Genomic DNA, 12,433 nt, shown 5'->3' with positions numbered 1-12,433 from the left:
GTCCTCCGTTGTACACCCTCTCACATGATGGTTCTGAAGGCTCTCTTACCAAGGGCACTCACTCGCATTCATTCAGCAAGTACGTGTCAGTACCTACTGCAAATAGGGCACCGGCACCGTTCTCAGTGAGGAGGACACAAGAGTCCCCAACAGCTACAGTCCTTGTCCTAGAGCTCCACTTGCTAGTTGCAATTATGCAGTTTGTTTGATTAAAGACTTTCCTCCCTTCAAGCCTGTGTGCTCCATGAATGTAGGGACCATGTCTGGTTTGATCCTTAGAACCCAGCACACAGTATGGGTCAGAAAAATCTTATTGAATGACTGAACATGTATATAGAGACCGGAGGGTTGTGTTGGCGTTGCCAGCAGCAGGAATTCAGATGCCAGGGATGAAGTATGGCAGGATGGAGTAGGGTCTATAGACTCAGAGCTTCTCTGAAGCCAGGCTGTACTGCTCACTGGCTGAATGGCTCTGGGGGAGACAATCTCAGTGCCTTATTTCTTTCATCAGTGCAAGTATTTTAGAAAAGATGTCCTATGATTATCTGACACTATGCCTGACAGGAAATAGGTTAACACAAGATCAAAATGACATTGTCCAGTTGACCCACCCTTTCTGCTGACCATGAGTGTTCCTTCTAGTTCTCAGTATTCCCATAATTATGGCTAACTAGTGTTACCAACCACTTACTACATGCAGAGCCACTAGACTAAGTGTTCTATGTGTTTTATCTCATTTACTGACTCTAGAAAGTCAGTACTGTATTTATCCCGATTTTACAGAGGATGAAATTGAGACATTAGGCAGGTTACTCAACTCATAGTGGCTTACACATGTTTGAGCTGAGATTTAAACCTATGTACTATGGTTCCAGTGTCTGAGCTCTTTCTCCTATTTTGATCCAACTCACCATACTTGGCAACCCAACATGGACATTGGTGGATGTCCTTCCAGATGGATACCCGTGTCAACAATTAGCCTGCTTGGACCCATTTCCCACACCAGCATCTCCTGTCTTCCATCTAAAATCTGAACCCATTCTGTAGTAAACATAGGGGCACATAAATCTTTTTGAATTAGTGTTTTCATTTTTGCTGGGTAAATACCCAGTAATGGAATTAATGGATCATATGGTAATTCTTTTTTTTTTTTTTTATTTTTTTGAGGAACTCTCATGCTGTTTTCCACAGTGGCTGCACCGATTTGCATTCCCAACAACAGTGCATGAAGGTTCCTCAAAATAATTTAAAAAAAAACAAAAAAGAAATCCGAGCCCATTCTTTTAAAGGATGATTTTTTTACATTTACAGCCCATATACTCATACTTCCCCTATACGCCCCCCACCCCTACATATGTCCTCAGGCATACCTTGGTGTTTGCCCTCAAAGACTATAGAATTGTTTTTGGAGACCCTTTTGACTCTGCACTGTGACCCCATCACAACACACAGTCATAACAGGTCTCTTGCACAAACACATCTTTATCTATTTCCTACCAACATGCAAAGAACAAGGGGAAGTGGGATGAAAGCAGTTTCAAAAGAACACATAAGACAAAGCCTGTGAGCCAGTGGGCTGGCGGGCAGGTTGAGGCAGGGTGTGATGGGGCGGGCGGGGAGAGACACGCAGGTGGGTAGGCCACACGCAGAGACAAATCAGTGGTTGGCGCTGACATGAGGTGTTTCTTCCCGGCATGCCTGTTGCCGCCCCTTCAAAAGCCACAGCGACAGCACAGGTCAGGGAGGCAGAGTGCAGCTCAGAGTGTCACTTGCGACCGCTCGTGTGCCTTCGCGCCCGGCCCCCGCGGTCCTGGGAAGGCACCAGAACTCTGCGAGAGCAGGAGCAAGGAAAACAGTGCTCTGGTCCCGACCCTGCTTCAAACAAAGAGATGCTCTCTGTTCCCTGGTTGCTTGTGAGATGTGAGAACAGAACAGGATGGACTGACTCCCAGCGGAGTGCTCTGGAGGGAAGTGGCAGTGGAGAGACAGCGCTGGTGACAGGTCTCTAGGACTGTCACCCGTAGCCTTGGAAATGGTGGCCACTAAAATGCTGCTTCTGTGGGAAAGCCCCTTGCTCTGAGCACAGGGAAGGGCAACTGATGGCAGCAGCCGGTGCAGGCGGCAGGGGCGGCGGGCACCCCGGGGTGTGCCAGGCTGGGTGCTGCAGAGGCCTGGCCCTGGCCTCCGGGAGGCTGCCCCCTGCTCCCGGCGGCCCGACCCCCTTGGCCCCCACCGGGTCCCGAGCAACAGGCCCCAGCCCCTGCCCTGAGAGCACACGGGTCACAGGTTCGGGACTTGGTCACACGGGCACTGCAGAGTGCCAGGTGTCCAGTGAGCCAGGTCAGGCCTGGGCTCCTGGCACTGGTGGGGAGGGGCGAAGGGCGCAGACCACGTGGAAGGGAGGGCTGCTGCACACCCCAAAACAGGCTGCTCACATCTATCTGCGAGATCGGAGCGACGCACAGGAGTTACGTTAAGAGCTAAGCATCAGGACGAGGGACGACTGGTAGGAACCTTGTCCTTGCAACTGGAGAGGGCAGAACATGCGAGTAAAGGCAACATCTGGCTCTGGGTTTTCCTCAGGCGGTGCCCCAGCCCCCCAGAGGGGCTGGGGCTCGGCCTACCCCACGGCCCCCGCAAGCCTTAAGGGCAGAATCTAGATTTCCTTTTGCTAATGGCCATGCCTTTGCTCTTCAAACTGGATTTCCTTCAGCCACAGGCAGCGCCAGCCAACTCCTCTCAGGCTCCACCCTTTGCTGCCTGACGCCCTGCGCCCCCGCCAACTGCGCAGCCCCGTGGTACCTGTAGGCAGAGCTTTGTCCCCCACCCCACCCCAACACCCCCCTATCTCTGCTGGCCTTCCCCACTCCTTTATTAAGGTGTCCTAATGCGCACACCTTCTCCCAGCTGCCTCCAGGGGCCACCCGAGGAGTGGGCCTGAGGCCTTGTGCCAACCGTCCTACATCTCCTCTAGCTTTGTCCTCCAAACCTCTGACAGGGACAGTCCATGTTCCCATCTCCTCCTCCTCAGGCCCCATCACACCTCAGTCTGCCATGCTCTGTCTCCCTCCTAAACCCACCCGAGTCTCAGCTCCAGACCCCCCTCCGGCCCCCAGCACCTGCTCTCGGCTTCTGTGATACACACCCAGGTGCTGACTTCCTTAACTTTCTTTCTCAAGCATGTTTCTCACTCAAATGCACACCTTGTCTTCTCGCCTAGGCACTCTCACTGGAATCTGTCCATTCATCTGACTTCCTCTGCCCACCCCTTCGAGCTGGAGGCCAGGAGTCCCCTTATCCACATCCCCTTATCCTTCAGGTCCTCCCACTGCCTTCCGTGCACCCACCAGGGTAGACCCAGAACACCAATGCCATGGCACGTGTCACCCTCTGATCATGCTGCTTCAGGTCTTTCCATCCCTCCTCCATCCATTCAGATTGAGTTACAAAGGGGAGCAAAGTTCCCAACCCTGTACAAACAGGTCAGTGGGCAGTTAACAGTAAAATAATGGGATGTAATAAATGGAAAAACCACTAGCTATTAAGTGTCAGCCAGACACTTGAGGTCAGTACTGTTATTATTCCCACTTCAAAGAAGAGGAGCCTGGAAGGAAGTGACAGCACCAGGTTTTGCATCCGGGTCTCTCTGATCTTCACTTTGTGTTTCTTGCCAACCCACGTGTATCCTAGGTCTCCCCATAGTCTGTAGGGTCACAGATGGAGGCTTTTACCCCCTTCTCTGTCTTATAAAACTGTACTTAACCCTTAAGGTTCCACTCAATGTTGCCCTGTCCACAACGTGTTTCTGAGCCCACTGGAGAAGTGCTCGTCTGGTGGGCTTTCAGGGTAGCTTATATTTTGTTTGTATTTGTTTCTGCACTTAGAGGATGTAGCTCTGTATCTTGCAATGGTTTTTGCCCAGGCAACATTGGTTGCATTAATAAATATAATTTCCAGTCAATCGGGGGCATCAGGGAAATTGTTACACAGCGCAAAACTCTCCAATAACCAAAAGAATCCAAACACTCAAAAGGACTCGTGGTCTTCTCCCCACAGTGAAACCAAACTTCTATTTCTCTGACACTTTCCCTTGCATTCTAGCTTCCATATGTCTTATTTGGAATGGAGGGTCCCCTTCCCCCCCACCCTGGGTCTTCCTTCTGAGGGATGCTCTATCAGACATTCCAATTCACTGCTTATGAAGACGTTCATCAAATGATTTCTTCTTGCAGAGACATCAAAAGCGGCACATATTTGTCCGTTTCCTGCTGATAATGTATATGATTTTTTTTTTTTATTTTCCAAATCCACAATTTAAATCCAGGTGGGAGGGAATGAGTCAGAGAGAAATACCATTGCTTTTTTGGCTGATGACAGCAGCGTAATCATTTGTATTTTCCCCAACCTGCAAAATGTCAACATATTAGAAAAAAAAAATGCAGACATTTCACATTTCATTCCTGATGAGGTTCCTTGTCGTTCCCGCGCACCCCACCCTCCTCTATCTGAATCATTGACATCTGGCTATTAGCCTAAGCATTTAGAATCTAACACTGAGCATTCGGGTGTGCTGATGTCAGCACACAAGCACACACACAAGAGCTTGTGGTTCGGCATAGACCAAAGTCTTGTCTCTTTCAAGTTTGTGATGAGCTGACAGTTTCGAATTAACTTCTGATGTCAACTTCTGCAGCTTTTGTCTTTGTGGTACATACAAGCCAGGGAGAGCTGGAGAGAACAAAACAAAGATGGCTGCCTTTCTTGGCCTCTTTCTCTGCAAGTCTTGGCGCTGGAGAGCCGGGTTCATCTTCCTTGTGAAACAACACAGTGCCATGTTTTCCACTGTAATTAAAGACAATGGAGGAAGAGTTCGCTTTGAAGGGAAATGAAGCGCCTTCATCAGCCAGCGCTGCTGAAAATAGGTTTATGTTTCACCAACAAGTGTAACGCACGCATCCTCTAATTAGATTTCCTTGCTCCTCTTTTAATCACCAAGAACATCATTATCCTTTTGGTTCCTCATTAGGAAGGTCACACAGTTCATATTCATACTTACAAAAACCTATCCAAATTTCAGAACAAAACTGTATCTTCTTACACTTCAGATACCTCATTGATCTCACTGTGCGATCACCAAGTTCAACTTGCCTGTGGGCTTTTTTCTTTCTTTTCTCTTTTAATGTGATCACCCTACCACCTGCTATTTTAGTAGAATTACAGTGATACACTCTAAATGTTGCTGAAGAACCATGCCATATTTTCATGGCAGTCATGGAAAGGAAAAGCCCTGACACATTTCAGTACCTTCATTGCCATTTTTAAGCTCCGAATCTCTTCCGTAAGCCTAAATATACTTGGCGGGGAGCTCTGTGCTAGGTTTGGGAACTTTGGTTTTCAACACCTACTTCTGCAGAGGGTAATGGGCCACCCCTCAAATGCCGCGGCATACTCTTACTTGCAGGGTAGCTGGGCCTCAGGCTGGTTTTAGGTTAAGCCCTCAATCAAATTTGCTTTTTAAAAATCTGATGTTGAGTCTATTTAATTTAGCAACGTAAGTCGTCTCTCCACAGTGGATTTTATTATATTTGTTTGTTTGTTTCTTTGTCTCCTTCTCCCAACCTGCTGTGCTTCACATCTGGCCATACATCTTCCCCCTGGCCGAGAACTGCACATGCCAATTGACCTTCATGCCACTTACCATTTCTGGAATTTATCTCTTCATCTCCCTCTTCTTTCTAAATGCTAAAGACTAAAGTATTTTTTTGTCTGCATATCTGTCCCCAAGGTATTTTGTTGTTGTCATTCACAGTTTGTTTTGTGGCTTTGCGTCATCATTTCAGCTTCTATTCTCAGGGACGCTCCACTTCCGGCATGAAGGAAACAGTGCTTAGCACTGAAAGGGTGGAGGAGGGACTGGATCAGGGGGAAGGGCAAAAATACACATTCTCACTTCCAATTTATCCCTGACAAATATTTAATTAAAGCTGATATTTGTACCAGCCATTCTAATTGAACTGAGTCACTGCTAACCATAAAAAATGATTCCTGAAATGGGGCAAATGCCCAGAGTTGGGTCCCTAAATATATTTGCTTCCTTAGGAAGCTTTTGCCTGTGGTTAGTAGCCACATCAGGTCTTTTAAGGAGTGACCAGGTCACTTGCTTGCTCGCCATAGCTAAGTTTGCTTTCAGCTGGTGTTTGGCAAATGTCCTTGAGAGCCTAGTATTCCACAAGGTCTCTTTATTTAAAACAAGATCCCCACAAAAGATCCTATTTTAAGGATCAGCAGTTACTGTCCTGGCTCTAATTCCCCTCGTGTTTATTCATCCTTTACTTCTACTCAGTGATCTTACACATCATCTTAACTAGTCCTCAAAGCAACTGTACAAGGGGGGATGAAACTACCCCTCCCCATTTTATACATTAAAATTAAAAAAAAAAAGAAAGAAACTGTTTCAGAGAAGTTGACGGTCTTGTCCCAGGTCATCCTGCTAGTGAGTCCCAGAGCCAGAATTCAAATTCAGTCCTCTCTATTGAATTTAATTTTCCTAAGACTCCAATAGGAAGGGTGTTCTTGAGATGAAAGGGATGCTGGTTATTTGTTCCAAACGGCTTTCTTCTTAGACTCTGGGGGCATTTAAAAACTTTCCTTCCTTCCTTCCTTCCTTCCTTCCTTCCTTCCTTCCTTCCTTCCCTCACTTTTTCCTCCCTTCCTTTTCCTTTCCTTTCCTTGCTTTCCTTCCTCTCTCCTTTTCTTCCTTCCCTTCTTCTTTCAATTGTTTGTTGACTGATTTACACTAGAAGAAAGGATATCCCAGGTCTTATTAAAGTATAAGCTCTGTGAAAGCAGAGACTGACTTTCTCTCTGAAAACAGAGACTGGCTCACAGCAGCTTCCCAATCAATACTCGCTGAGTGAATGGTGATGGCTTTGAGGCTAGTGCGGGGTCCCTTACCCTCGTGAGACTGATCCTTTGCCCTTGGACCTTGCATGGAGCATAGCTTTGGATGTCTCCCATCACCCTGCTCAATGCTCTGTGTCTTCCCAAGCTCACCTCACGGCCAACAGCCTCTCTCAGCATCCCCCTTTCTCATGATCTCATCTCCTCATTCTGTTACCAGAAAAACCTCACCACACCTGAAAAAAACTTCAACTATTTGGGAAAAATTGAAATAAGCCAATATTAGCTTCAACTAAGAAGTGTGAGGTGGGGGGTGGAGGTGGCGATATGAAAGCTCCACAGCAATGGTTACCATGATCACCTAACTACACTGTACCAGCTATTACACTAATCACTCTGCCTCTTTATCCTGTGAACTCAATATTATCACCTCTATTTTCAGTAAGAAAAGTGACAGTACCTAGTACGAGATCACATAGCTGGCATGCCACAGAGTCAGGATTTAAACCCAAACTGGTCTGACTCCAAAGTTGCCAGGATTGGTACACTTTTATGGTGGTCAGTGACTTTACCCCAAAGGACATTTAGGGCTACAAGAACAAGACAATAAAGCCAAGGGGTACAAGTGCCTCCAAAACCTTTCCTAAGGTTCATAGAAGACACATACTCTACTTGTTCATTTGAGGACACCATTCCTTAGACATTCGGTCCCATCTTTTCTTCAAATTCTTGTCCTTTGACCAGATGCATTTCAGGGTTAGTTTTCTGTAGAAGAACACACAATTGAAGATTCAGCTTATGTTTTCAAATTCTGGATTCTAAGTTTGATATAAGAACTAACTTTCTCCCTATTTCCACCAAAATGGAGGAGGAAAGGGGAGGGGGGGGAGAGTAGGGGGATGATGATGAGGAAGGCACCACTTGAATTCCTGACCATGTTTATGGAAATTATAGCTAGTATTATCTTGTGTGCCAAGTACTTGGAGAAGTCCATGTAGCTGTTGTTACCTGAAGAAACCAAGGTATAGGAAAAACAGAGTCAACTGGACATCTGAAGCTATGTGTTCAGGCATTAGTACTACCCCTGCTCAGCTGTTCCTGAGTTCCTCCAGTAGCATGCCCTTCCCTTAACAGATTCATTGAGCTAACATTTGCAAAAGCCTCTTACCAGCCTAAGGGACCAAAAATGAGCCCCAAGTGTTCTGGAACCACACCAATTAGCTGGACAGTGGTAATCGATATTAAAGCACAAAGAAGCACATGACTAATCAGGTGAGTGTCCTTACCACACAGAAACCCTACGGGAGAGACCCAAACTAAGTGCTTTATTTTCCTCATTAGCAGTAGAATCAGGGTTACTGCAATGATGCAATTAAAAAATCAGTTCATAGCTGATGGCTTTCATCTCACATTCCTCCAACCTACAGAGTGGTTCACAGATGTGAGCTCTCCTTCCTGCTCTCAATAAAGTTCAAGAACCCTCCTATAGGTCCTTTGCGGTCCTGGAATTTAGCCCACCTGCCAAATCTCAAATGTGGGCAGGATCTATTTGAGGGAAGCAATGCTAATTTTAATCTCTTTTATATTGGATTACATTAACTCATTGGTCAGGCTTGTAGATTGCTCATAGCCATTGCTCATAGATTGATGGACTAAAGACACTTTGGCATTAAATTGCCGTGTTATCTGATACACAAAGCAGGGCTCCTCATACCTGTAAAGAATAAAGCTCCTTGAAGCTGCATAGAAAATGTGACCCCAGAAAAGGAAATTGGAGGACCTGGGAATGTTTGGTGCCCACTTGCTGTCTTAGGAGGTGACATGCCAAGGGGCAAAAACCCAGTTGTACCAACTGGAAAGGGCCATCTGGCTGTTCACCAGCTGTCCCTTCTAGTACCAGATGTAGGGTTTCCATTCATACAATAACTCAAAATGCTAATAGGAGAAGAGCCTTCGAGGTATCAATCCCAATCTCTTCTCCTTTTGTAGATGGGAGAACTAAGGCCCGAGAGGGGATACCTGTCAGCGAGGGAGCAGCAGAAGCACACAAAGAAATTGGGTCTCCAGACGCCTAGGCAGTTATTCCTCTCACTACGTGTTGCTGTGGTCCTTGGAAAAGATGCACAAAGTGTCGTTTTCCACAGAAAGGATGTAGAGCTGTAACAATCAAGGGTGCTGACTGTATAGACAGTGATTCAGTTCTACTCCGGCTCTGGGTGTATAAGCTGGGTCGCCATAGCAAAGCACTTAACTGCTTTGTTCTTTAGTTTCTCCATTTATAAAATGGGGATGCCAGTAGTACACACAGCTCATAGTGCTTCGTGGAGATTAAATGAGTAAATATGCATTTAGCATTTAGAATCACGCTTGCCACCTAGAGAGCACCATGTAAATACATGTCACCGTCATCATCCTAAGCAAGCTGAGCACCCCTTATGTCTGCTAAGTCACCCTCACAGTTTCCACTCTCTGGAACACTCAACTGAAGTTTAACTGTGGCTATAAACCCTCTGCCTGATTGGTAATGAACATCTTATTGCAACTGCCACACACCACCAGAGATCCTCATTTGTCTTTATGATTCTTCCTCCTTTTCTCTTTGTACCTCACCCTTCATGCTTTGCCTTCCTCATATACTGCTTTTTTTCTGCTTTGTTTTAGCTACATCCAACCTTGTGCTGGTAGCATGACAGCCACAGAAATGCTTAAATCTACTGGTAGAACTTGGGATAAAGTGATTCCTACTGAAGATCTCTTTCTCCCTTGAGTGGAGCTTATTAGGCCTTCAGTTATTTCTTAAATTAATATCAGCATCATGAAGTAGACAAAGACACACCCACCCACACATACATATGATTAGTTTAATATACATCCTCTCTCTTTATCTACTTATAGATAGATCTCTTTATCTCTTTTTCTATATATCATCTATTTGATAGATATCTTCAAGGAAACATATGTCTTATAAATCTGCATTGTTCACTTCTTTATAAACTCATTAAAAAATCTTAATCATTCATCTTTTGAAGAAGACAATATAGAGAATTACCTTGAGCTCCAACTTGGGCATTTTTCAACTCGGTACATTCTGTAGGCCAGTATGGTTCCTTAAGATCTATGTCTTGACTGATGGAGGCCCCAGAGTCAGGCTACTTTTCATAAATATGTATGGAGCCTTCATGAGGATGATAGCACTGGGCTTGTGCCTGGATCCTGTCCTTGTCTGTGAATACTGTCTAACAAAAATGCAGAGCAGCATGAGCCAGACTCTCAAGCAAGCAAGTAAATGTGAATTTTTAGTCAGTAGAAGAATTGTGTACATTGGAAATCAGAGGAAGGAAAGGTATCCGTGTGAAAATTCCTGGACTTGGAAGAGTTATGTGCTCATTGCTGAAGCGAGAGGCTTATACTTCCCCAGGCAAAACGTTTGCATCCCTTTTGCTAGGAAGTCCCTTCCTAGGCAGGACATGGATCCACAGCATCACACTGACAAGCAAGCCAGATGACTACAGTTCTGTCTTGAGGAGACCCTGCACCAACTATGCTTCTTAAAGTAATCATGCTTATTTCCAATAAGCCAATTTGCGTCTAAAAACATCAGGGAAGCCCTTCCTGGCTTAGGAAGGCAAAAGAGGCATGCACGTCTTGTCTGTAACTCCTTTTCTTTGTCACTGGATCTCAGGAATGCCTCTTGATGGCTTCTCACCCAATGTCTTATACTTGATTCCGTGTTCCCTGGAATACTCTCTGCTTGCTACCCACTGGCCTTGCTTATGACTCCAAATTTCTATGGCTTGCAAATAAAGGTGATGGAGGAAAGCAGAGGTGAAGTAGACCCTGATACATTTGCCCTGGGTCCTCAGAACAGGCTAGAACCATCTCACTTCACATGGTTTGTCTTCTCAAGGGTGGCAGGTGAAGAGAAAGGAGCAACACTTGTGACTCGATGGTCTCGTTTAACAATGGAGTGTGGGTGACTCACTAGGGTGTGTAAAAGGGCCAGAGAGGCCAGAAGAAAGGGTAATTGCCATTAGGTGGCAATTTGGACAGAACACAGAGTCTTCTTTGTGGCCTTCAGAGAGGCCCTGCTGACTGCTGTGACAAACCCAATCATAGTCTTTAAAACTCTGGAGTTTAATTATTGATTCTTCCTCAGCTACTTCCGAGGGAACCTCCGCAATACCCCAGCTACACAGGATGAGAAGTTGGCCACACCAACACCGAGCATCCTGTTGCTCACAAAACATTTCCATTCCTCTTTCTTTCCCCTACATGCTTCTCTTGGCTATGGACTGTCTCCATGCCCTATGCCCGCCTTCCCCCTCCTATCCCTGTCTGTCCTGGACACCATCCCTATAGTTAGAGGTACTGCTTCTGAAGTGACAGTCAGGTCCTGCCACTACCACTTAGCCCTGTCTGCTGCCCTAACTTTTCAGCCCATAGGCCTAACTAAATGCCAATGCCTCCCTCTACCCCTTTTGTTTTTTAAACCACAGTCTTTGAGAGCAGGCTATAGTGGTTAAGGTACTTCAGTGAATCGCCCTTTTTTGGGGTTTCTAAATACTCCCAATGGGTGTTTTCCATTTATCCAGCTTTGGAAGGATCGATTGTGGGAAGTGGGAGATGGGGGAATGCTCACAGAGAAGCATGTCTATATTTATGCTTGTCAGGGAATAAGTATGGTACCCTTTGGGTGCATGCTAATGGATCTGTCTCTCTTTCCCCTACACAGGGCCTGGAGCAGTCATTGATGGTGTAAACTCGGCTTCTAGAGCACTGGCGTGTCTCTGGCTATCAGGGACCCTCTTTGCCCACTTCTTCATCAAGTTTTGATAAGAAATCATAGGTCCTCTGAGCAACGCCTGCTTCTCCATATCACAGACTTTACTCTACACTGCGGAGGGCAAACCAGTTTGGGCTTTTTTTTTGTTTGTTTCTGTTCTTCTTCTTGATTTTTTTTTGGGGGGGGGGTTGATTTATTTGATTTTTTTTCCTCCAGTTTGAATGAGTGGGGTTGGGAGGAGGGGTGGGCAAGATTCTACCATATGTAGGATAATCATTCATTGGTGTGTCCAAAAATGGAATCTGTCCCTGCTACCTTGGCCCTTCCCTTTCTTCTGCTCCTCTTCCCATCATCATCACTACCAAACTCCCCCCAACCCCACCAAACCATAAGCTCCATTTGGGCAAAAACGTGCCTCATGAGAAACACCCTGAAGACACAACTTGACTTATAATGTAGTGCACAGCAAGAGTTATATCCAAGTGTCCTATTATCTGTGTCTTTTAAGCTTTGGGCCATTTTCCTTATTATAATGTACATATCCCTCCCTCCATGCTTATTATTATCTAATTACATTCGGGTTCACATCCTTTCTTTCTGGGAAGATATCTCAACATACCCATATCCATATATATATATATATATATATATATACTATATATATATACACATACACATACATGTACATATATACATATGTATGTGTGTATATAAACATATATATACATATATGTGTATATATATATATAC

At 45.5% G+C, this 12,433-nt stretch overlaps 1 protein-coding gene across 1 annotated transcript in view; it reads left to right on the top strand.

Annotated features, from left to right (window-relative positions):
- Positions 1-11,833, top strand: part of OPCML (opioid binding protein/cell adhesion molecule like) — a 494,531-nt gene extending 482,698 nt beyond the window's left edge. Inside the window, exon 7 of the mRNA XM_055306154.1 lies at positions 11,633-11,833. Within this exon, the coding sequence (XP_055162129.1) occupies positions 11,633-11,733 (101 nt within the window). The 3' untranslated portion in view covers positions 11,734-11,833. The remainder of the gene's footprint in view (positions 1-11,632) is intronic.
- The last annotated feature ends 600 nt before the right edge of the window (positions 11,834-12,433 follow it).

The sequence above is a fragment of the Nyctereutes procyonoides genome, unplaced genomic scaffold (genome assembly GCF_905146905.1).
Source record: "Nyctereutes procyonoides isolate TBG_1078 unplaced genomic scaffold, NYPRO_anot_genome, whole genome shotgun sequence".
Taxonomy (NCBI): Eukaryota; Metazoa; Chordata; class Mammalia; order Carnivora; family Canidae; genus Nyctereutes; species Nyctereutes procyonoides.
This window is presented reverse-complemented; position numbering and strand designations above follow the sequence as displayed.